General features: G+C 49.0%; 10 protein-coding genes across 10 annotated transcripts; 2 read left to right on the forward strand and 8 right to left on the reverse strand.

Moving 5' to 3' along the window:
• Positions 1–78: 78 nt before the first annotated feature.
• On the reverse strand, positions 79–1,131 carry TbgDal_IX4810 (fructose-1,6-bisphosphate, cytosolic, putative; the record flags this gene model as incomplete). Its single annotated transcript, XM_011778369.1, has 1 exon — positions 79–1,131. The coding sequence occupies one exon, from the start codon at positions 1,129–1,131 to the stop codon at positions 79–81; it is 1,053 nt and encodes a 350-aa protein (XP_011776671.1).
• A 307-nt stretch (positions 1,132–1,438) lies between these two features.
• Positions 1,439–1,873, forward strand: TbgDal_IX4820 (hypothetical protein, unlikely; the record flags this gene model as incomplete). Its single annotated transcript, XM_011778370.1, has 1 exon — positions 1,439–1,873. The coding sequence occupies one exon, from the start codon at positions 1,439–1,441 to the stop codon at positions 1,871–1,873; it is 435 nt and encodes a 144-aa protein (XP_011776672.1).
• Positions 1,874–2,671: 798 nt separating this feature from the next.
• TbgDal_IX4830 (hypothetical protein, unlikely) lies at positions 2,672–3,136 on the forward strand (the record flags this gene model as incomplete). Its single annotated transcript, XM_011778371.1, has 1 exon — positions 2,672–3,136. The coding sequence occupies one exon, from the start codon at positions 2,672–2,674 to the stop codon at positions 3,134–3,136; it is 465 nt and encodes a 154-aa protein (XP_011776673.1).
• A 1,229-nt stretch (positions 3,137–4,365) lies between these two features.
• On the reverse strand, positions 4,366–5,349 carry TbgDal_IX4840 (DRBD4; the record flags this gene model as incomplete). The annotated part of the gene is made up of 1 exon (XM_011778372.1): positions 4,366–5,349. The coding sequence occupies one exon, from the start codon at positions 5,347–5,349 to the stop codon at positions 4,366–4,368; it is 984 nt and encodes a 327-aa protein (XP_011776674.1).
• An 18-nt stretch (positions 5,350–5,367) lies between these two features.
• On the reverse strand, positions 5,368–5,688 carry TbgDal_IX4850 (conserved hypothetical protein, unlikely; the record flags this gene model as incomplete). The annotated part of the gene is made up of 1 exon (XM_011778373.1): positions 5,368–5,688. The coding sequence occupies one exon, from the start codon at positions 5,686–5,688 to the stop codon at positions 5,368–5,370; it is 321 nt and encodes a 106-aa protein (XP_011776675.1).
• Positions 5,689–6,165: 477 nt separating this feature from the next.
• Positions 6,166–13,140, reverse strand: TbgDal_IX4860 (hypothetical protein, conserved; the record flags this gene model as incomplete). Its single annotated transcript, XM_011778374.1, has 1 exon — positions 6,166–13,140. The coding sequence occupies one exon, from the start codon at positions 13,138–13,140 to the stop codon at positions 6,166–6,168; it is 6,975 nt and encodes a 2,324-aa protein (XP_011776676.1).
• Positions 13,141–13,474: 334 nt separating this feature from the next.
• On the reverse strand, positions 13,475–15,055 carry TbgDal_IX4870 (tRNA nucleotidyltransferase, putative; the record flags this gene model as incomplete). Its single annotated transcript, XM_011778375.1, has 1 exon — positions 13,475–15,055. One exon carries the CDS (start codon positions 15,053–15,055, stop codon positions 13,475–13,477), a length of 1,581 nt encoding a protein of 526 aa, XP_011776677.1.
• Positions 15,056–15,242: 187 nt separating this feature from the next.
• On the reverse strand, positions 15,243–15,785 carry TbgDal_IX4880 (hypothetical protein, conserved; the record flags this gene model as incomplete). The annotated part of the gene is made up of 1 exon (XM_011778376.1): positions 15,243–15,785. The coding sequence occupies one exon, from the start codon at positions 15,783–15,785 to the stop codon at positions 15,243–15,245; it is 543 nt and encodes a 180-aa protein (XP_011776678.1).
• Positions 15,786–17,137: 1,352 nt separating this feature from the next.
• TbgDal_IX4890 (hypothetical protein, conserved) lies at positions 17,138–20,299 on the reverse strand (the record flags this gene model as incomplete). Its single annotated transcript, XM_011778377.1, has 1 exon — positions 17,138–20,299. The coding sequence occupies one exon, from the start codon at positions 20,297–20,299 to the stop codon at positions 17,138–17,140; it is 3,162 nt and encodes a 1,053-aa protein (XP_011776679.1).
• A 255-nt stretch (positions 20,300–20,554) lies between these two features.
• On the reverse strand, positions 20,555–21,685 carry TbgDal_IX4900 (actin A; the record flags this gene model as incomplete). Its single annotated transcript, XM_011778378.1, has 1 exon — positions 20,555–21,685. One exon carries the CDS (start codon positions 21,683–21,685, stop codon positions 20,555–20,557), a length of 1,131 nt encoding a protein of 376 aa, XP_011776680.1.
• Between the last annotated feature and the right edge of the window lie 5 nt (positions 21,686–21,690).

The following is a 21,690-nucleotide window of genomic DNA, read 5'->3' on the forward strand; positions in this document are numbered from 1 at the left end:
GGTATCGTGTTTCCAGCTCCTAAACTTTTTTTTAAAAAAACCTGTACCCTTTCCACACGCATCGAAGCAACCATTGGCTTAAAGCTTGCTCCTCTCCCTTTGGACTCCCCCACGATCATTGTACTTTTGTTTGAAAGACATACACAGCTCCACTTCACGCCTGCTACCCATAAAAACGGGAGCACGCTGGTGAATTTCCTTCGGAACGACATCAAGCAACCGCCCGTCGCCCGTCAACGCCAAGCCACCTGCTTGTTCAATAAGGAACGCCATGGGTGCAGCCTCATACATGAGCCGTAACTTCCCTCCTGGTTTCTTCTTATCCCCCGGGTAGCAGAAGATCCCGCCATATAACAGGGTCCGGTGGATGTCCGCAACCATAGAACCAATATAGCGAGCGGTGTACGCCTTTTCTCCTTCGTTTTTGATATGATGCAAATATTGCTTGAACCACGCGTCCCAGTGACGGAGGTTACCTTCGTTCACACTGTAAATGGGTCGTGATTGTGGAAGTGTGATGTTTGGATGGGTGTGGATGAACTCACCAACAGTCGTGTCAAGCGTAAAGCCGTTTACACCACTGCCAGTGGTAATAACAAGGTTGGTAGCGGTACCGTACATGGCATAACCTGAGGAAACGAGGTATCTTCCTGAGAGGCGCGGGAGCACCTTAAGAGCGTCTTTTGTAGTTCGCACTTTCGTTCCCTTCGGTAGGCACCAGATGCCCCACACTGAGCCAATAGATATGTTTGCGTCGATATTACTGCTGCCGTCCAGAGGGTCAAAGAATACAACGTAGTCGCCCTGCTGTCCGGAACTGACTACCACAATTGACTCGTCCTCCTCACTCCCCATGAAAGACACGCTGGCAGAGGACATCAGATAAGCCTTGAAGGCGTTATTTGCAACCACGTCTAACTTCGCCTGCGCGTCACCCGTGGCGTTGGCCCGTCCATCATTAAGATGACCAAAGAGACCTTGCGCACCTGCGCTGCGGATGTTCATCTCAATCACTTTTACGGACGTTTGAATCGCCATCATGAGTAATGTGAACGCCCCACGGCTGCCCTTTGGTTGGTTATGCATTAAGAACTGCATCAACGTAGAGGGGACGCGGCTGTAGTCAGGCATTGTAAATCTGGGAAGAGTGGTGTCGTTAATGAAATTGAAAAACAGTCGCAAAAAAAAAAAAGAAAAAGCGTATGCGTATGCGTAGCTTAAAAATTACATCCATTTGTTTTCGTGCCAACGCATACGGGTTCGTGGTGACCAAAACAAGAAGTCGTTGAAGATACGGTTTTCAAGGAAAGAAAGAGATGGGAGGAAAAGAAAAAAGTTAGTACACAAACACATGCACGCGAACGCACAAAAGGAGCGGCAAGGGCAGATACACAAACGCACAGATGAAAAGGAAGAGAACGAAAAATAAGATCGAGTGATGGGAAGGACTGCTATCGAAGCAGCGAACAGGGGAAGGAGGTATCGAGAAGTGGAGGGATTAATAATAACAACGAAAATATTCGTACAGCTGCTTACAAACATAAACCCAACACCTCCTTCGAGGCTTCGGGTTCCCCTTTACTTTTTTGTTTTAATATATATAAATATATATAAAGTAATACATATGCATATATATATATATATATGCATAACGCTGCCGGCATCTTTCAGGGGTTGGAAGGTAGAAGGAGGGAAGCGACAAAGAAAAACAGTAAGAACAATCCCCCTTTCAAAAAAAAAAAACACAAATAAAAGAAAGAAAGAAAGGAGGGTGAAGAAAAAAAATTACAACAAAGTGCGCGAACGAACCAAGTGTCACATTTCACCCTCGTTCATCAGTTACAGCCCCTCCTCCTTCTCCTTCTTCACATAACATCTTGTCACTCTCGTGCGCCCGCAACTTTTCAGTGGTCCACAGAATAAACGGCAAATCAGAACAAGAAGAAAAATAAATGAGAAGAGAAAAAAAAGTAGGAATGCAGAAAGTACGACAACAGGTTTTGGAAATAAGGAACAACCCAGCGGCCAGCGACAGTAAGTCACTCAAGTATTCGTAAGGGCCCACTCACCACGCAAACGAAACCCACAAGCCTCGTGCAGATTTACCACAAGCAAACACCCCTCACTTTCCTCCCAAAAGGGCACCGCCGCTTATATCTCCCTGCACCCCACTGAACATCCTCTTGCGGATAATCATATTTATTACTTTTCTCACATTCTGCTTTTTTTTTTTTTAAGCTTCCTTTCTCTTATCCTTCCTCTTTTTTCCCCCTTCTGTTTTTATTAGTGTTGATGACAAGAGCAACAATGATGTGGCGTGTCCGCATGATGCCCTTCTCCCTTCTCCCTGACACTCAACTCTCGGGTCAAAGGGGCGGAAATTGAGCCCCATTATTTCCCTATTTCATGGTATGAAATTACCCGACTGAACCGTCCCCACATTCCACCCATCCTCTGAAAGTTGGGTCGGAGGAAAGGAGGGATCACAACAAAAAACACAACAAAAATAAAGAAATCAAAAGAGTGTCTGGAAGAGCGATTAAGAAGAGAAGTGCTTGTTCCTGACATACGCACACACACACACACACACACACACGGTAAGTACATTTTGTTTTTTTTTTCCTCTCGCTTTGCATTTCCCTACCCATCTATAAACATAAAAATAATAAATATGAACTCTTACCCTGTCATTCTTGAATTCACACACGCTTCGCCTCCTTTTCCTCATCCCTTCCTTCCTTTTACCTATAGCCCCTACACGATAGTCCTTCTCATACCACTGTTGCGTCTCTCATATTCTTTGTGTTATGAACCACGTACCGCTCTCATTTCATATATATTGTTGATTCACCCCATTTGTCTGTTTATTTATTTGTCTATTTTTCTTTTTTTTCTTTTGTCTTTTCCTTCTTACTTTCCTCAAACACATTCCGCACACTACAACATGTTGCCGTGTACTGACAGTTTTGCCCTGGTTCCCGAAATGTTCTCCCACAGTTTGCTTGTTTTCGTTTTTGCTTTCTTTCTTTTCTTTTATATGAAATTTCTCCACTGCTCGCCTTTCCCCTCTCCCCACACACAGACACACACATTGAGTTTCACCTCCTTTTCTTCTCTCTTTTTTTTTTCTCTCTGATTCCTTCTCTTTTCATTGTTTCACCGGCACGCGGAGGGTCGCAACGCAGCCAGGAGGGAGAAAAGCCAAAGCAAATGAAGCCAAAGTATGAAAAGAAGGAAGAGGGAGGGAGAGAAGAAATGAGAAGTGGGTGAAGGGAAACAACAAAACAAAAACAAAAGATGGAAAGAGAGCTCGAATGGAGTAACGCGCGGATCCGGACATGAGAAGAGCTTTGAGTGACAAAAGGGTAGAAAGAGAGAAGAGAAAAGAGAAAAAATGAAGAACCGAAAGAAAAAAAAAATAAAACAAAGAGAAAGCAGTACGGTACTAGATTTCACACTTATGTGATATTCGTTTTGGCTTCTCTCATTTTCATTTTTTTTCTTTTTTACCTTTAATTATTTTTTACTTATTATAATAATTATTTTTTGTGTGATTCGTCCCAACGCGCTTCTCCATCCCCGCACCTCTTCCCTCCCTTCTACACACACCCCACCTCTCTCCCTCTTTCTCTCGTCTCAACACATCGCAACTCCGTTAGATACATGTATTCCTCCATACCATACATATATATATATATACGTATATATGTAAATAAATATATATATATATATATTATTATTATTATTTTTATGTATGTTGATTCGCTTACTTGTCTTTCTCCTTTTTCTGACAGTCTTTCATTTTGATTTCTACCTATTCTTATTTGGCGTTCTTCTTTGTTGTTGTTGTTGTTGTTTTTTTCAACGATTCATATCGCATCGCGTTACATTAATAGTTCTTCTCCTATATATATATATATATATATTCGTCTCTCCTTTTTCCGAGTCGCTTCCTTTGATTATAAGAGTAAATCTACCGCTCTTTCATATATCTCACAGCATCTTTTTTACTTCATCTCTCCTGACTCACTTTTAACCATATTTTTTTTGTTTTTTTCTCGCACTTATTTTTTTGTTTTCTCACATTTTTAAATTTGGGATTCTTCTCTCACTTAATCTTATATAAGTCTTCATTAATTCATTACTCTGTTCCGTCCTCCTTTTCTCCCTCGATAGACTTTGTTTTCTGTTGGTCTCTATTTCTCCCGTCCCCTTGTATCACATTTCATTTTCTTCTCTCTGCCTTCACTTCTCGTTCTTCCCTTACTGTTTTACCCTCCATCAGATTCTTTTATATTCGTACACTCGCTCACTTCCGTCTACTTCCGCTTTACACCAGTCTCGCTCGTACGTACATTGGTAAGTTTAACTCCACTGCTGTGTAATGCCAGGATACACGTTTCCTTGCATTTGCTGTTGTTGGGGCGGCGGCGGCGGCTGTTGCTGCGGCTGCTGCTGCTGCTGCTGCTGTGGGGGCTGAGGCGGTTGTGGCTGCGGGGGCTGTGGCACGCCGTCCTCGTTCACCACTAACGATATGGCGGGGTTGCTCGTCTTGATGTTATCCATCCGCGAGAACTGAATATCAAGAGTAAAGGTCACCGTCTCACCGATGGTCACCGGTTGGCCTTGCAGGATGTTCTTTACGTTCTCCGCAGTCGCCTTACTGTCAAACTGCACCAACGCCTGCACGCGGTTGTGGTTACGCTGGCTGGACTCGTTCTTGGGTAGGACGACAATTTTCTGCACGGCACCATAGTTGCAGAAGATCTGATAAACAATCATGGGGGTGATAGACGTGGCAGCAGAGACATCGTATTGGGTATTGAACATAGACACCAGCAGCGTTTTGCTTGTGTGCTGCGTGGCGGTGAGCTCCTGGTGATTGCTGTACCGAATGTATACACGGCGGCCGTCAATCTCAGCGTACCCGGCCTCTCGGAAAAAATCTACCAGTTGCTGAGCGCTCTTGGTGGATTCCATCTCTACGAGCGCCTGGTTCATCTGCCGAAGCATCACAATGTGCTTGATATTTCCAAAATTCTGCACAAGGTTTTGTATGCTCAACTGAGTCACGTTGGGCGTTATATTACGCATATGAATGACACGGCTCACCTCCCCTATTTCGTTATTGCGAGTCCGCGGCGGGCGCTGCACCATCTGACGACCGATCTGTAGCTGCTGTGGTTGCTTTTGAGCGTCAAAACCACCCCTGCCTTGGCCAGGGTTACCGTAGTTCTGCATCATTCCAGGGTTCCCATGCTGGGACACCTGAGGCGGCATCATGTTCTGATAGGGCATCATATTAGGAGCGCCGTACAGACTGTTTTGAGTAAAAGGTTGGCTGTACATTTGACCCCCTTTAAATCCTTATGAAACACAACTGCTAACCTGTTGAAAATAATTGTAACGATGGAGAACAAGAGCAGGGTGATCAAAAGACCAACACAATGGCACAATGTTTGCAGTCAGGGAACGGGTCAGGAAGCAAAAGTTCAGCACCCCTTTTCCCTTCACGCTGTTCGGTGCTACGGGACCTTGTGATGATATATGTGAGAAACAAGTTGCCAAACCCCGATTGCTCTGTACATCAGGGTCAATGGTTGCCGCCTTGTCAAAGCTTAATACGACAATACCCCCATGACTGAAAGAGTTAATAAACAAGGTAAGAAAACAAATAAGAAGTGTCATATTGTCATAATTTCTTCTGCTAATTTTTGCACACTCTTTATAACACCTTCCCTGCCCACGACTCGTGACGTTCACCTCATCCTCCAACAGGACTGCTACGGCAGTGCAAGGTCCAGGATGAATGAAAATGAGCCGAGTAACAAAAGAGAAGGAAAAAACGAGAAGGAAACCAACAAAGTGAAAAACAAGTTGGAAGGGAGCATAGCGCTTGTTCGGCAAACCAACAACGTTCAGATGCCCCTCCTGGACGAATAAAGGGAGTGGGGAGTGAAAGGCTTCAGCAAGAGAGCCCTCTCCAGTCCCCCATATTTTCCATCAAAAATGGAAAACAACAAAATATGTGTAACAACGGTAAACACAAACGTTAGCGTTAAAGTAGTGGTCGTCGCTTAACTGTAAAAACAAGTATGTATGGACGCACGCACGCAAGCACACGTTTTAGATGCAGTGTAGTATACTCTATTTATCTATGGTTATCTATGAAAGAGCTTTTTGAAGCTCCGCCAGGCGCTTCGACGTGTGTAGGGCCAGGGTATCAAGCCGCTCGCGCTCCCTGCGAGAGTAACGGGCATTTGCGCCGCCAGCTTTCAACACATGCCCTGAGGAAGCTGGCGCGGGACCCGTCCCAAGCCAGGGGGGTCGGTTGGTGGGAGTGATCGTTCGCTTGGCAGACGCAGTGCGGCGATTTGGTGTCTTCTTGATCGCAGTTACTGCAGCGTACATGTTGAACCTCTCTGGAACGGGTTTGTTGGTTGGTCGCCCACTTGCGATCCCCACACGTCTCTTGGCTGGACTAACGGACTTTGATTTTGGTTTTTCTGAGGGTCGAGAGGGCGCCGAGCCGTACAACTGTGACAAGTCGGCCACTACGCTAGGGACCGTAGAACTTTTCCTCGGTTGGCACTGAAGGAGGCAAGAATCTAATGCCAGTAAGGGTGTAGCCACAGTGTGAGAAACTGCACCGGCCCTCTTGTGCTCATGCCACGTCGGCACGTCTGAAGGGTACACCTCGCGGGTCGGCACCACGGTTAGGACCGAAACGGGGGACCCGGAGACGGCCAGTGGCGACGCACTGGGCGCTAGATCACTTCCTGCTTGCGCGTCGAATGTGTATTCAGCGGTCTGTTGATATTGCTTTTGTGGACTTGGCCGCGTCACCAGTGATCCCCTCTGCTGGCCCGAGCCCAACCACTCAGCCTCTGTAGTGGTTTCGTTCGTGAATCGGAACCGCGTAGGGGAAGGCGACCCCGATGTCGTTCCATTTACCTCATCAGTTATGTAGCCCTCGGCAGTTGACGAAGCATTCGTACACACACTTGGCTGCTCTCGACAGGTTGGTTGCTCGTCATTCCGCTGCGTACTTTCTATTCTCCAGAAGGATGGCGCGTTCAAGGTAATCAGCTGCTGCTCAAGAGCCGCCGTTCGGCTTCGCGCTACATCTAGCATTGCAGATCCCTCAACAGCGGACGCGTGGGCAAACTGCAGCGATGACTGCTTCTGAAGTAGAGTGCGCGACTGTTGGATAGCTCGCTCCATATCCTCAGCAGTGGTGTTTGCACGGAGCAACTCAGCGTTCATTTGATTCAGACTGGAAAAGGTAAGGTCCATAGTCTGCGTTGAAGGGATGCCACGTGACACTGGATATGTGCTGGCTGATACTGTGCCAATCGGTGCCGGAAACGATCTGGCCACAGAATCCTCATTTTCCTTTGCACCGGAGCTTGGGTCGGTTTGAGTAATTGCGGGACTCTCCACCGCTCGTTTCTCTTGCGCAGAAACGGTATCGCTCTGCAGCGGCAAGGTAACCACTGGTGGTGGTGCAGGTTGCAATGGCATCGTATCATTCTCTACCTTCACGGGTTGCCCTACACACATAGCGGTGTAGCGCGGTGCTTGCACAACAGGTGCAGCAGCAGCAAGGAGCTGTGCCCGTGAATGGATGTCCAAAAGCTCCTGGTTCATTTCTAGGAGGCGATCCTTTTGCTGAATTGTATGGCGAAGAAGCTGGGCTTGCTCGATTGCGCTCAGCCCCACCTGCGATCGTTCATCTGACGCAACCTCAGCCCTTGGGTAAGATGAGAACTCTTGAGGTTTAGACCGAACCGCTTCCATTAGAGCTTGGAAGTTGGTTGCCTGTATTTCTTCGTGTTTGACGAGCATCTCTCTCACGACATCTAAGATTTCGTTGTCGCGCTTAACTTCTGTACTTGGCACCCCCAATGGGACACACATTGCCCCGCCCGCTGTCGTAGATGGCGCTTGCCCAAGTGAGGAAGCGGGAGCTGACGGATGCATTGGTGCCGGAGCAGGAACACATTCCGGGACCGCCATATTTGCGGTGACCGTCACAGGTACAGGGACCAATACCGCACCAGCGGAAGTTCCTAGGGCACCGGGGCCTCTCATCTTGATCTCGTCCACATAGCGGTTAAATGCAACCGCCTCTGATGGTGTGAGTATCGCCTGTTTCGAAACAGAAGTTGGCAATGGCGCCGGTGACGGAGCGACATCGCCAGTTCCCACAGGAGTAGTGCCTGCCAATCCCACCATCACCTCTTTTCCAGGTAAAGCGTTCGCTGAATCTGCAACGTTGTGAAGCGGAGGTGGCACCCCTGAAGAAGGAGCCGCCACCGTAGGGCCCTGGGTGGGTAGCTCCATGATCTGGCCGGTGGTAACTGCGCTTACTTTGGGCCCTTCAGCTGATTCAGTAGCAAAGAGAGTCGTTTCGGGGACCAACATTTCATCATCCATAATGCGCTTATCCTCGTGTTCCTGCGTGCAAGATGACACAACGCACTGTACCCGCTTTCCATTCACTACAGAGGGTGAAGGAGACGCCGACACGGCCGTGGGTACGTGAAGAGTTAGGAGCGAAGGTGGTCTGACAAACACGTCGCTCGGCGGCACAGGCGGTGGCAACAAAGATTGTGGAGCCGCCAGGGAAGCTGAAGGTGCGCTGAACTGCGGCAGTCCGGCAAGACGTCTGGAGCTGCTAACATTGTCCAATGTTTGATCACACGCCGTGTTTATTTTCCCTAATGCAAATAAGGTCACATGGGGAACACGGGGTTTAGATCGAAGCGACAAGAGCTGTGGTGGCGCCCTAATCCGTCCATCTTCAAGATCCAAACGTCTTCCTGCAGTCTGTTTCGGGAAAGAGTCAGCCATACTTGATGGCAAGGGTGGCGGTTCAAGCGTACTTTCGAATTTCAGTAATCGAATGGCCCGGCCCCCTTCGTCTGCCGAAGGATTTAATGGATACACTAATCGTTTCCGCGGTAACACTGCGTGATAAACCGAGGGTGACACGCCGCGTGATCCACAAATATCACATGTCCTGTGTTTAGCACAGCGGTATCGCTGTCCAGAATGTCTTTTGCACCGATGATGTGAGTGACGAGTATTCAGTATGCTCCGTTCGTCAACGTCCACGTGCCGTGCCGACGGCTCAGTCGTCAGTGTCGTGTATGAAGTATTGCTCTCCGCTAAAGTGTTCAGGTCCTGTCTCACGGCTCTGCTGGAGGGGCGACTGCCTGCATCCACGTTAGCCGCACCATCGGCCTCCCACCACGCAACGTAATCCGGGGTAAACAACGCCGGAACCGTAGACCGCACAGGAGCGGCAGCATACAACTGTGAAGATGAGGGCTTTACTTCAACTCGCGTCTGCCGCGACAGTGAGGAAGCGGTAGATAAATCCGTTATCAAACGCTCTTCATTCTGTGGTGTCAGTTTCTGGGGTGTTAGGGGCTCTGCACTTGCTGCTGGTAAGGCGGGCTGGGCCACGGAAGCAGGCGAACGAATAGCTGCGGGGGCATCTGACAAAGATTCCTTTGAAGGGGGCCCCTGCAGCACGGGTTCAGTTGTCTTTGACGGCATCAATGCGTGCACACGTACGGGTGGTGAGATGGTGCAAAGTTGCTGAAAGAGAGCGGCGCCAAGCTGGGGAGAAAGTTCGTCTGCAGGTTCCGAACCACTATCGCAACAACTGAAGATCCGCTTGCGGGTATGTTCAACACACTCCGTGTGCGCCTCCACGGTGCGTTCGAGTGGCCATACTGCATCCACCCAATCGGTATTCACTAAACGCCGACGAGACTCCAGGTCGTGACTTCCCGGCCAGTCGGGTACATCGGCACCACCACCCCTCGACCAGATAAAGTAGTCTGTCCCCTTCATGTTGCCAGAACGGGCGGTTGCCACCTCATACCTCCCAAGTGGTTCCAGGGGTCGCTGACAATGAGGGCCCTCACCGTCAGATTGCTGTATTTTGGTCAAAGAGTCCACCACACCGTGTTGATACCGACTAAGTGACGCAACCGTTGTGCTTCTGACGCCAGACAACTCCAACATCTCCAACAAGAGGGTGGCCAGTCCACAGTTACGAGTGCAGGTTTCCACTGACTTCTTAGCCACGTCCACGCACCGCCACTGCAGTGCTTCTACAGGCAGTGACGTCCCCTTAAGACCGTTAATAATGTGTAACAATTCTTTGCAAGCATGGACGACTGAACTAGCGTCCTCAAGATCCTGCAAAAGTTCAGTAACTTTGTCCTCCGATTGGTACGAAAAACTGACGAGGCCTAATAGGCGGAAACACAGAACAAATGTGCGAGACACAACTGATCCGCCGGAAGATGCCTGCATGAAGCCTGACCCTGCGTCATGTTGCGCCGCGTTGGCGGAGACCAAGCAGGCAGCGACATCCCCTACTTTGTACGGTGACCATACCTCAACGGCGGCCCACAATTTCTCGAGCTTCAACAACAGAATTCGCAATCTCTCGCGACAGGTTCCCACAGATACATCTCGGAGCGGGTCCTTTACTTCGTCGAGGAGGAGAGCAGCCATCACGCTTGCAGAGTAATTATTTTGCGCTGCTATTACACGGTCTGTCATTGCGTGCAGCACAGCAGCGATTATGAGCGCCCGCAGCTCGCCGCTGAGAACATCCCCCATACACTGCCATAGACTCGTGTTGAAATTGTCGTCGTTTACTGAGCCATTGCACAGCACCTGCATAATATGTGAAGGCGTGGTGCCGGACAGTATCCGTCTGAAAAGCTCTGCTTCTGTTAGAGACACTGAAGCTGCACAATCCGCAAGCAGAGATGTGTTGTCATTGAGTGATCCAAGCTCCACCATCTGCTGCGTCATGGGAAGCGCGAACACCTGCACGAACGTGAACATGGCGTGGTAACGTCGCGCCGAGAGCATAGCCAGTAATGCAGCGGCGCAGGGGGGTGTTTGCTGAGTGTCGGGTGCAGAAACACAGAGAAGGTCTGCAGAAAGCGCAAGTGTATAATCGAACAGTTCCGACTCATTTGTGACTGACGGCGAGACCAACACAGCGGTGCTTGCGGTCCGGCTCGTGCAGCACCGTAGCTGACCAACCTCGTTGATGTCCACAAAAACATCCACGTCCAAACACGAGGCGAGAAGAACGACCCCAAGCGCGTGTATAATGTGAGAAGTGTTTGCTCTCGCGGAGACAACATGCGTTCCGTCAGACATGATAGTCACTGAAACCATTCGTCGCACACATTCCTCAGCGAGTGGAAGTGCGATGCGCTCCGCCAAATTATCCAGTACAAAGAGTACCTCATCGTCAAGCTTCCTCGCGAAACTCTTCCAGGTTAACTTCAGCTCATCGGATACGACACTCAAAAGCCTTTCCGTTGCTCGTTCCTTCTCTTCCTCCGTACCCTGGCATTGTGCATAGCAATCCAGAAGACTGATGAAAAAGTGGTCGGTATAAACCACCGTGTTGTCACGACCGCGCTTCGCCAACATCTTCTGAACAAGCAACGCAACGTTCCACAGCAACCTCCAGTCCTCCACCTCCTGGGGTGGAGCTGCGGCCAAAATCCCCTGAAACACACGCTGAACCAAAAACGCTTCACTCTGCGTGGAACCTGCGCACTGCAGCATTGGAAGCAACTTTTGAAACACTGCCTGCAGGACACCTATCTCATCTTCCTCCGCAAGTTCGTCAATGAACTGAAGGCAACGAGCAAGTGAAACAGCGCGTCGCTCAGGCCCTCCTTCACCACTGGAAAGAAAACTAAAAACGTCACGCGGTATGTCCTCACCCACGGAAAGACCCGTAACCCTCAGTCCCACGCTTAGAATGCCATTAGTGCACACGAATTCGCTTTTTGAGACCTGAAGGAGATGTGTTGCGCACGCAAATCCTTCGCTGTAGAGGGAAGTATCACCACGCAATTTCGAAGGGAGGCAGAACGGCACTGTGTTATTGGTTCGATTATCATCTGCAAATACAGCAAAAGCACCACCAAACATTTCGGAAGCGTATAGTCGGTAATCCTGGGAAAGCAAAACAACTAAGTCAACGCTGCCACTTTCTTGCCCTGTTGGGTGTGGTAAACTTAACCACATCACGCCACGCGGAATGCCAGAAATGCTAAGCCTTGTGCAGCTGGCCATCATATCCATATTCAGCGGGGAGCGCCGCAGGTGTGTGACGTAGCTGTGGCCACCAACGGAAACAAAAGCAGCGTAACGTAGCTGCTGCTTGTCAACATATAATTGGCAGCGTGGATGGGCGTAATCACTGACTTCGCCCTCTGGCACACGGAAGATCTGACTCTGGTAACGCGTGTGAAGTGTTGCATCACGATCGTTCAGGGAAAATATGATTTCCTGCATTGTAACACAAAATGGTGCAGCTGCAGACCGCGGCGGACCTCCGCCATGCACAGTTTTTTTATTGCTGCTGTCACCGTCCATATACGTCTGATCGAACACCGAAAGCGCCAATTCAACTGTCGGCGCTGACACAGCGCTCGTCACGCTCGCGGGGGACCCAACGGAACATCTCGCGACCGATACCACACGCTCGCTTTGAATGCATATGCAGTTGGGTACACCGAATGCTTCTTCCAACCTGAAGCGCCGCCATAGTTTTCCTTCAAGGGACCCAATTATCACATGCATATCACCCATGGGGGCGGTCAGCAGCGCAACAACCACAAGACCAGATGTCGTCTGCTTGAGACACGATCGATGGATATGAAGTTGTGAGGTAAATCTTTTACCTTTATCATCAGCCGGTAGCAAAGGCGCGACAATAGTCTCGAAGTCTTCGCTATAATCCTTAGGAGAACCGACAAGGTGTGTCGGCTTTGGCACACTGTGTTCCATCATTGCGAGTCCAAGTTGCCGTCCCTTGTCGTGATGGAAAAACACAATCGTGTAGAGGCTGTCACATGCCGCGTCCACAACACGAGTGACGTACTTTCCTGCACCGTGTAAAGCCACGACCCCTTTTTTCTCGCGCCAAAAGCGCAGCTCGGCAACTTTTTCATCGAGAAACAGGACGTAAAGCTCCTCCCCTTGCTTTCTGAAACAGTCGATGATTCGTGTGCGGCCCGGCTTTTTTCCAGTGCCCATGCACATGGCTGCGGAGGGTGAGAGCGCTACCACATTCATTTTCGTTTCTTCCAAAGGAAGAAGAGTAACGAACCAAAGTAAGTACGATGGGTGTCGACTTCGTTTTAAAAATAAATAAATAAAATCCAGATGAAAGCCTTGCACCGGTTGTGTACACTTCTACGTGTGAATGGGAGAAGAGTCTGACAGAAAGAAATGGGGAAAAAGCAAATGTAGGCGCATGTATACGTTCATTAAGAACGGAACGACAAAATTAAAAGGGTGGCCAATGATAACTGCGGATTACACGATTACTTCACTTTCGTGTTTGCCACCCAACCCACTATTTAACACACACACACACACACACACACACACACGAAGCTGCAAGAGGTTAGGAGGAACCTCCCTGTCTTAACCAATGAATCATATTATCCTTCGAAGCCTGAGGATGCAACATGAGGTACTGACGCAGGGCGAGAAGCGCAGGCCCTATTTGCGGTGGTTCAAGTGGAACCAGTTTTGCCAGTTCGTTTCCCCTCAGAGGCAGCGGCCGTGAGAAGGCGTCAAGGAGTCCGGGTACCTGCTCTAGAGCCAACAGCAGGCGGTCAACAACACACCCCGAACCCTCAACGTCACCGCCGGCCAGTAGATCACAACGATGCTCAACAAGGATAAAGGCTGCAAAGACTATGTTAAATGCTGATGGAATTGTCTTCTTGTCATTAAGGTCGTTTAATCCCTTAAATATCGCGAGCTTCGCTGCCGTTGTAACTTCGCCGTCGGAAATTTCACATACATTCAGTCCCTCCCTCTTTAGAGTGTTATAACACTCTATCATCCGCCGAACGGTGTTGTAGGACGACACTGGCAGTTTCAATCCGTTTACACATAAAGCGTACAGGCGGTCCTCAATCTGGCTTTGAGAAACTCCCCGATAAAAGCCCAAACAGCTAATGAAAATCATTGCAATCAGCTTGTCCGGTGAATCTGGTGAAAGTTGCACTTTCGAACCACTCCTTGAGAAAAGGGGGGCCAATGTTCGGTTCAATGACAAGAGGCACTCAAGGCCAGTAGAGCCCGCCTCACCGTTGTAGGCCAGGTGTTCCGTTCGCTCCACCTCGGCAGTAATACATCCCTTTTTACTGCTTTTGAGATAAAGCTCCACTAAAATGACCTCCCGAAGGAGGTTTAGTTCGTGAAGTGTTTCAATGCACTTCTCTGCGAATGGTCCTGAAAGCATTTTCACCAACTCTTTCCCCACACGTTCCCTTGAAACCTTCAAGGTCACCTTTTTCAATAACTCTTTGTCTACACAACGAAAAATTGACTCATCCAACACAAACCCCAACTCACCTAACTGACCGACGAATCGAACGCCGCGGAGCAATCGTAGGGGATCATCAGTGAGTGTTTCCTTCGGGTCCAATGGGCAGCGAAGAATGCGGCGGTCCAAATCCTCCAACCCTGTAGTGTAGTCCTCCACTTCCTTAGTATGGAGATTATAGAAGAGCGCATTGACGGTGTAATCACGCCGTAAGGCATCCTCTACTGTGGTAGCTGGTCGGACAACCGGAATGCGTGAATCCGACCTGGTGTACTCATCGTGCCTAAGTGCGCAGAACTCTATTGGGGTATCATACACACACACTGTTGCTGTTTCAATGTGCTTCGATAGTTCGGGGTTCACACGAATCACGCTGACTGTTCGTGCTGTCATCCCAAGCGCTTCCTGGTGGGAGGCGACTTCACGCGCGAAGAGTTCACCAGAGACGTGTCTTGTGGTAGCTGATTCAATAGCGATGTCGATATCTTGCGAGTGCAATCCGAGTAGGGAATCACGCACCCAGCCACCAGCAACGCGCAGAGTGGCGTTTATGTTTCGCTCTTCATTGACACGAAGTAGAAAATCAAATATTTTCTCGTGTGCCACTGCAACAGGTTTGCCCAATCTAACCTTCTTTGGTAGCAACATCACTGAAAAAAATAAAAGAGGAAACAAAGAGGAATGATTTGCACGAGAGTGGAAAGCAGCAAAGAGGAAATCCCTGAGGGACCGTCAAAAAAAGCCAAACCCACGTCATTCCACCTTCTGGGAGAAAAAACGTTGAATTTCGCAGCACCATTCATTCGGTGAGTGAAGTCACATACATGGGTGTCCTCTAACTTTCTTGCAGGCTCGCTGCCCTCAGTTTCTCCAACGCTTCGGCGTTCGCTTGAGCAAGGTCACGAAGCTTTACTCGCCACTTTACATCAATCTTTGTGTTATCAATAACCAAGGAACACACTCTAGGGTTATCCTCTAAAAGAGCATAAAGACTAACCGCAGCACCTTCGCTGATGTAATTGTCAGAAACATTGAGACGCTCGAGCGTCGGGTGCTTCACCAGTGTAATGCATAAAGCCCGAATGGCATTGTTACGAAGGCCATTTTCGGCAAGGTTGAGCTCCTTCAGATTTTGGCACCGCTCCACAACAGCGAACAGAGGAAGAGCCCCCTTGTCCCCCAGGTAGTTGGAGCTAACATCAATACTCTCAATTACCGTGCACGCAGTGTACTGGGAGAGGATATCAAGCATACCACTGTTCGGGTTTATACGGGATTCCACACATGCCTTTACGTATACATCCCGCGGTGGAACCGGCCTCGGTCGGATGATCTTGCTACCTGTTTTCCTTAATGGCCTCGCGCTGCGGGGAGGCATTCGCTCCTTAACCCTCACTGCCCCTCACGGTTGCGAAAGCACCCGCTCTTTGGGTGCAAATAGGAAATAAACAAAATTAAAGCAAAGCAAAGGCGATGAAGCAACGTCGCGAAGATATGCAACACGAAAGCACATGAACACGTATGCACAAGCCTGAATGGGGTGCCACTGTCACCTTTCACTACAGGAAGAAAAATGATGCCCCGGGGGGGGGGCATATGACCCTCAACCTCGTACTACGCTAGTTTCCAAGAGGGAGCAAGTATTTCCCAAACAAGCGATACTTCACAAAGAAACAAAAAAAACCTACTGAATATGCGATTTGCCCTTCCCTTGGAATATACTGGTCGCTACGCCCATATCGTCTTCTGTCCCTGAACTACGGAGCCGCACTGCTGTTCATACATCTTAGTACTTCCACCACAGGAACGGGGAATTGTCCTTCGACAATGTTCCCTTGCTATTCACGCACGGGTAGACGCGGTTCATTCCAGTCACCAGGGAGTACGAAGCGAAGACGCATCCAACAGCCGAAAATGCACAAAGGGCGTAAAAGCCCTTAAGCGTATTTGCCATCGTACGCTGGCCGCGGGCGAAAGTAGTTTGCTCATGACCCAATGGCTCCTTAATGAGTTGGTGGCCAAGACGGGAGTACGACCGACGAAGCATTCTTCACTTTATCGTAGAAGGTGCAATAGTATGCCGATGTATATGCGCGTCTCCTACGTGCAATCACTATGGGGAAAAACCTAGCAGTTGTAATGTAAGTGCACAAATCTGCGAGTTTCGTTGACAAATAAAAAGAATGGGGGAAACCAAGCGAGCTAAACATGTACACAACGACTTGGGATAGAAGGCGGTAACGCATTGCAAACATATATCATTTGTTTTCGTTTTACCTAATTCACACCTCTTTTCACGTACTTACACTTATTTATATGATTATGCCTCCTGAAAATTTACTGGGGGTTCGGTACAGGGCACGTTACACTTACTTTGCCTCGTACAACAAACATGAGAAGAGGTGAAGTGATTCAATTGGTGTGGGTAAAAAACGGTATCGGTCAGCGCATAAGTGCGCGTGTACACATGTATATAATTCTCTTATTTTTATATAAGGGTTCAAAAGAATCTGTGCGCCACAACCGTGGGCATTCCACAGTCGCCTAAAACAAACAAACAGAACCACAGCATTACACCACGTCATACAGCCTGGCTTGTGTTGGCATACTGTTGCACATGCGACGCCATCCTCTCCAGGCTCTCCGTTTTGGGCCAAGGCAAGTAGAAAACGGGTCTCAAAATATAAAAAAAAGTGGTTTTAAAACATTATTTTTTCCTCTCCTCCTTCACTAAACGGCTGGATCTATCAAACCTTCTCGTTTTTCTCCCGCAACAACAGCCAGTTGATCTATAACCGTTGGCCAAAGAGTTATAGGGAGGCGTTTCTCTATCTTAAAGTAGCCTGATGGAGTCAACGCCTGATTCTTCAGTGCTTTGGCAAACCGCTCCTTCTCAGGAGTCCACAACGGATGGCGAGTTTCCACCGGCTTCGTCTCCAGTGGTTTAAGCTCCATTTGTTTCTGCGCCAAGATAAGAAACTCATCGTCATCCCCACCGAGTAAGTCAGCCCAGCTGGTCGGTGGTGCATTCTTCGCTGCCTCAGTTGCCGCACGCTCCTTGTTTGCAAGTGCCTCAGACCGGAGCTCGTTATAGCGCTGGAGGGCGTGCAGCTTGCTTTTTTTCGGGAGTGATTGATATTCTTCACGAATGAACTCTAGCAACGATCTCGTGTCCATCTCCTCCTTCGCCAGTGTTACATTGTCCCCTGAGTCAACGAGAATGGTCAGTAGCGTCGGGTAGAGAATATGACGGCCCGTCGTAAAATATTGAAAGGGCATGGTGGAAAGTATCTTTGACAGCAGTGACTTCCCCTTCCCCCAGGCAAAGATGTCCTGAATTTCTGGATCCTGTATGGAGAGGTAGCCTATCAAAAGTAAGCATTCGTGTAACGCGCCGCGCAGGTTATTTTGTTGGCGGTTTGTCACGGAAACCTTCCCGGACGTTGCACAACTAATGGCTTCCGTTCTGGCAAGCAGCGGCATTTGCTCTGCCGACACACCAAACTTCAATGCCTCCTCAAATGAGCCTCCAACAGCACCACGGGCAGGATTTTCTTCCTTAATCGCTTCCAAGCTGTCTGTGTGAGATTGTACGTATGTAAAGAACCCGTTAAGCATATGGAACAACTCAGTTCTTGTGAACGTGTTCGACGACTCCGTGGGTATGGTATTAGAACCAGAATGAGCGCCCGTCCGCTTGTTGGTGGGGGAATCGTGAAGTAGTTCCTGCAGTGTTTCCAGATTCCACCTAGCGAGGCAGTTTAAGGCATTAAATGCAACACAAACTACGGTAACCCGCCGAGCACTAAGCACTGGACTAAGCTCACTCAAGGAGCAGCCGTTGGGTGTTAATATATTCTGAAGAAGGGCAAAAAAAGAGGATGCTGCTTCTTGAACCAAAGCAATTGGGCACCCACCCTTTCTACGATTCAATATGCTTATTTTCGAGCTCAGAATCCGCGTCGCGCTATGTGCGACATCTAAGTCCTCTTCATCCGAGCACACTTTTACAACGGCGATGCAGTACTTTTCTATGTTGGTTGAGTCAAAACTGCTAAGCAACAGCTCTCTCACTGACGACAAACTGGTATCCGCTTGCACGGCTGACGTGACGCCTTCAAAACACAAGTGTAGTGCTTCGAGCATAGCGTCGAGCGGAACGGAACGTGACTGACGCTTCAAGCCCTTAATTTCCTCACTAATACACTGCAGGAGAGGGGCAAGATTACCCGAGCGAACAAAAGATACTATGTGCTTTCTCCCTTCATTTTTGTCTGCAAGAAAACGCAGAAGTGCCTCGTGTGCAAGCCGAAGAACAGACATGTTATTCGTCCGCCTCGATTCCAGTATTACGCCAATTATGTTTTCATACGCATTAAAATACCGCATGTATTCATGGTCAGTATCCCCGAGGTCCGGCGCCTCTAGAATTTCCCGCAGCGATTGCCGGACCTGAGTCACAGGGGCTGGCGAAATGCCTGAGCCTAACCGGGAAATAGTCAACTTCAACTTACTGCGGTTCAGGTCCTTTTGATCTATCAAGCTCTCCCTTTGATATTTATCGATAAAGCTCTTCCCCTGGCGCGTGATCATCGACAATACTTTCAAAAACTTTTGCTCCATTTCCTCTCCCTCCTCCCGTGGAATGGTGGGCATCAACTCGGCAATTGTGAGCTTGGTGTCGGGTTCACGCTCCTTGCGCTGCCTCGCTTCCTTGATTTTTTGCTCCTGCTCCTCCAGTTTTTGCCGCAATTTCGTAATCTTTTCTTCACGGAGTTGGGCACTTTGTTGTATGCGTTCCTCAGCCTTTCTGCTCCGGGCCTCGGCTTCAGCGGAGGCTGCCCTTTGACGCTGTTGAACCTTTTTTTCCCATTCCTCAGCACGTTGTCCCTTCATGTCCTTTTCTAGTTTCTTTTGCTCTTCAAGACGTCTTAGGTTCTCGCGTCTTTGCTGCTCTCTCTGTCGTTGCCGCTCCATACGTTCTTGGCCGAGGCTTCGTCTCCTCTCAGCAGCAGCGAGTATGGCTTCGTTTCGCTCCTGTGCCAATCGTTGGAGTTCCTCCCTTTTCTGCTCCTGGTTGTGTTCCACCTCTGACATTTTCCGATCAAGCAAAAGTACCTTCGCTTGGTGGCGCAACTCATTGTTGAGTCGCACCTCCTCAACACGAGAGATCCCTCGCCGCGCACGTTCCTTTGTCTGCTCCCTTGCCTCTTCAACGCGCCGGGCACCACTTTCGAGGCGTTCCATTGTGTCGATACGTAGCCGCTCCTCCGCCTGCCTGCGCCGCTCCTTTGCAAGTGCACCCCTCTCTTCAGCTGCCTCTAATTTCAGCTTCATCTCTTGAATTTTCTCTAACCGTTTTTCTTCCGCTATACGCTGCCGCTCCTCACTTCGAAGTGCTGACGCGTGTCTCGCCGCCAGAATCTCCTCGCGCTGCTGCTCCTCGTCGGCGATCGGCTTCGGTGAGATCTTCTTGTTCTTAACCAAACTTTGTTTCACAGCGCGTAGCCAGCCGCTAATTTCACGCTCTGGCTTCTCCTGTTCATCGGTGCCGGAACGCTCGGGTTTGGGACACTTCGCGTTTGATGTGTCAGCCTCAGCCTCCCGCTGCACCCTTTCGCATTTGGCAGCTTTGGCAACCTTCAATGCACGCAGCCCGTCCTCCACAACGTTGATAAAGTCATCCGCCGAAGATGGTGCATTTTTGTCCTTTAGACAGATAGTTACCTCGGAAAAAATGGTTCGCAGTTTCTCCAAAAGAACAGATGGTGCAGTAACTGTATTGGTGAATACAACGCGAGGCTGTGATTGGGTTGCAGCAACACTATTTATCATTCCCGACTTGGTATAGCCATTACCAGCACGTCCTCCGTTACTTCTTGCAGCTTTCATTGGTACCCTACCTCAAGAAAAAAAAATATGGCAAATAACAGGAGTAGGATAAAACGAAGGTCAACATATGATGGCCAACGCAAAACAACAGCACATTTCAGGGATCAAAAAAGGAGGGAAATGAGGAAGTAACTGAAAAACTGGCACCCACGAACCTCTATACCAAACAAAAAAAAATTACACAAAGATAATCAGAATAACAAATAAGCAAAAAGTAGGTAACCAAAGTGTCCTATGGTATACTAAATTTTTTTTTCAAAAGCATTTGCTGTGTACGATGCTGGGTCCCGACTCGTCGTATTCACTCTTCGTTATCCACATCGACTGGAAGGTTGTTAGTGATGAGAGGATGGAACCGCCAATCCACACGCTATACTTGCGCTCCGGTGGTGCCACAACCTTAGGCTTGATCGATGACGGTGCAAGATTGCTGATCTCCTTTCCAAGTCGCTCAGGTAGGTTCTTGAACATCGTGGTACCGCCAGAGAGCACAATGTTGCCGTAGAGATCACGACGCACGTCAATGTCACACTTGTTGATGGACTGAAAGGTCATCTCATGGAACCCAGGAGCCTCATCAAGTCCAATGAGAGCAGGCTTAAACAATGCCTCGGGACAGCGGAAGCGCTGGTTCCCCACCTGCATAACATTGCCATCAGGAAGTTCGAACGGTTCTTCGCTGACAGATTTAGCACTGTTCGTCATCTCTTCGTCGAAGTCCAGTGCAACGTAGCATAATTGTTCCTTGATATTCCGCACGATTTCCTTCTCAGCGGAGGTGGTGAACGTCATACCAGTCTCCATTAGGATCTTCATGAGATATTCCGTCAGGTCACGACCAGCCATGTCCACACGACGGATGGCATGAGGAAGAGAATAACCCTCATATATGGGCACAGTATGTGTCACACCGTCACCAGCGTCGAGAACAATGCCAGTGGTACGGCCAGAAGAATACAGTGACAACACCGCCTGTATTCCGACGTACATGGCAGGTACACCAAATGTTTCAAACATAATCTGCGTCATTTTCTCACGGTTTTGCTTGGGGTTCATAGGCGCCTCAGTCAGTAGCACGTTGTGTGACTCGGGGTTGACGCGCAACTCGTTATAGAAGGTATGGTGCCAAACCTTTTCCATGTCATCCCAATTGGTCACAATTCCGTGCTCAATGGGGTACTTCAGCGCAAGCACACCACGTTTCGCCTGAGCTTCATCACCAACAAACAGTTTCTTGTTTGCACTTCCCATCATCGCTTGCTCATTTTTGGGGCGGCCGACGATGGATGGAAATACATGGCGAGGAGCATCATCTCCGGAGAAACCAGACTTCACCATACCCGAACCATTGTCACAAACTATAGCAGTTTGTTCCTCGTCCGACATTATTT

The sequence above is a fragment of the Trypanosoma brucei genome, chromosome 9 (genome assembly GCF_000210295.1).
Source record: "Trypanosoma brucei gambiense DAL972 chromosome 9, complete sequence".
NCBI lineage: Eukaryota > Euglenozoa > Kinetoplastea > Trypanosomatida > Trypanosomatidae > Trypanosoma > Trypanosoma brucei.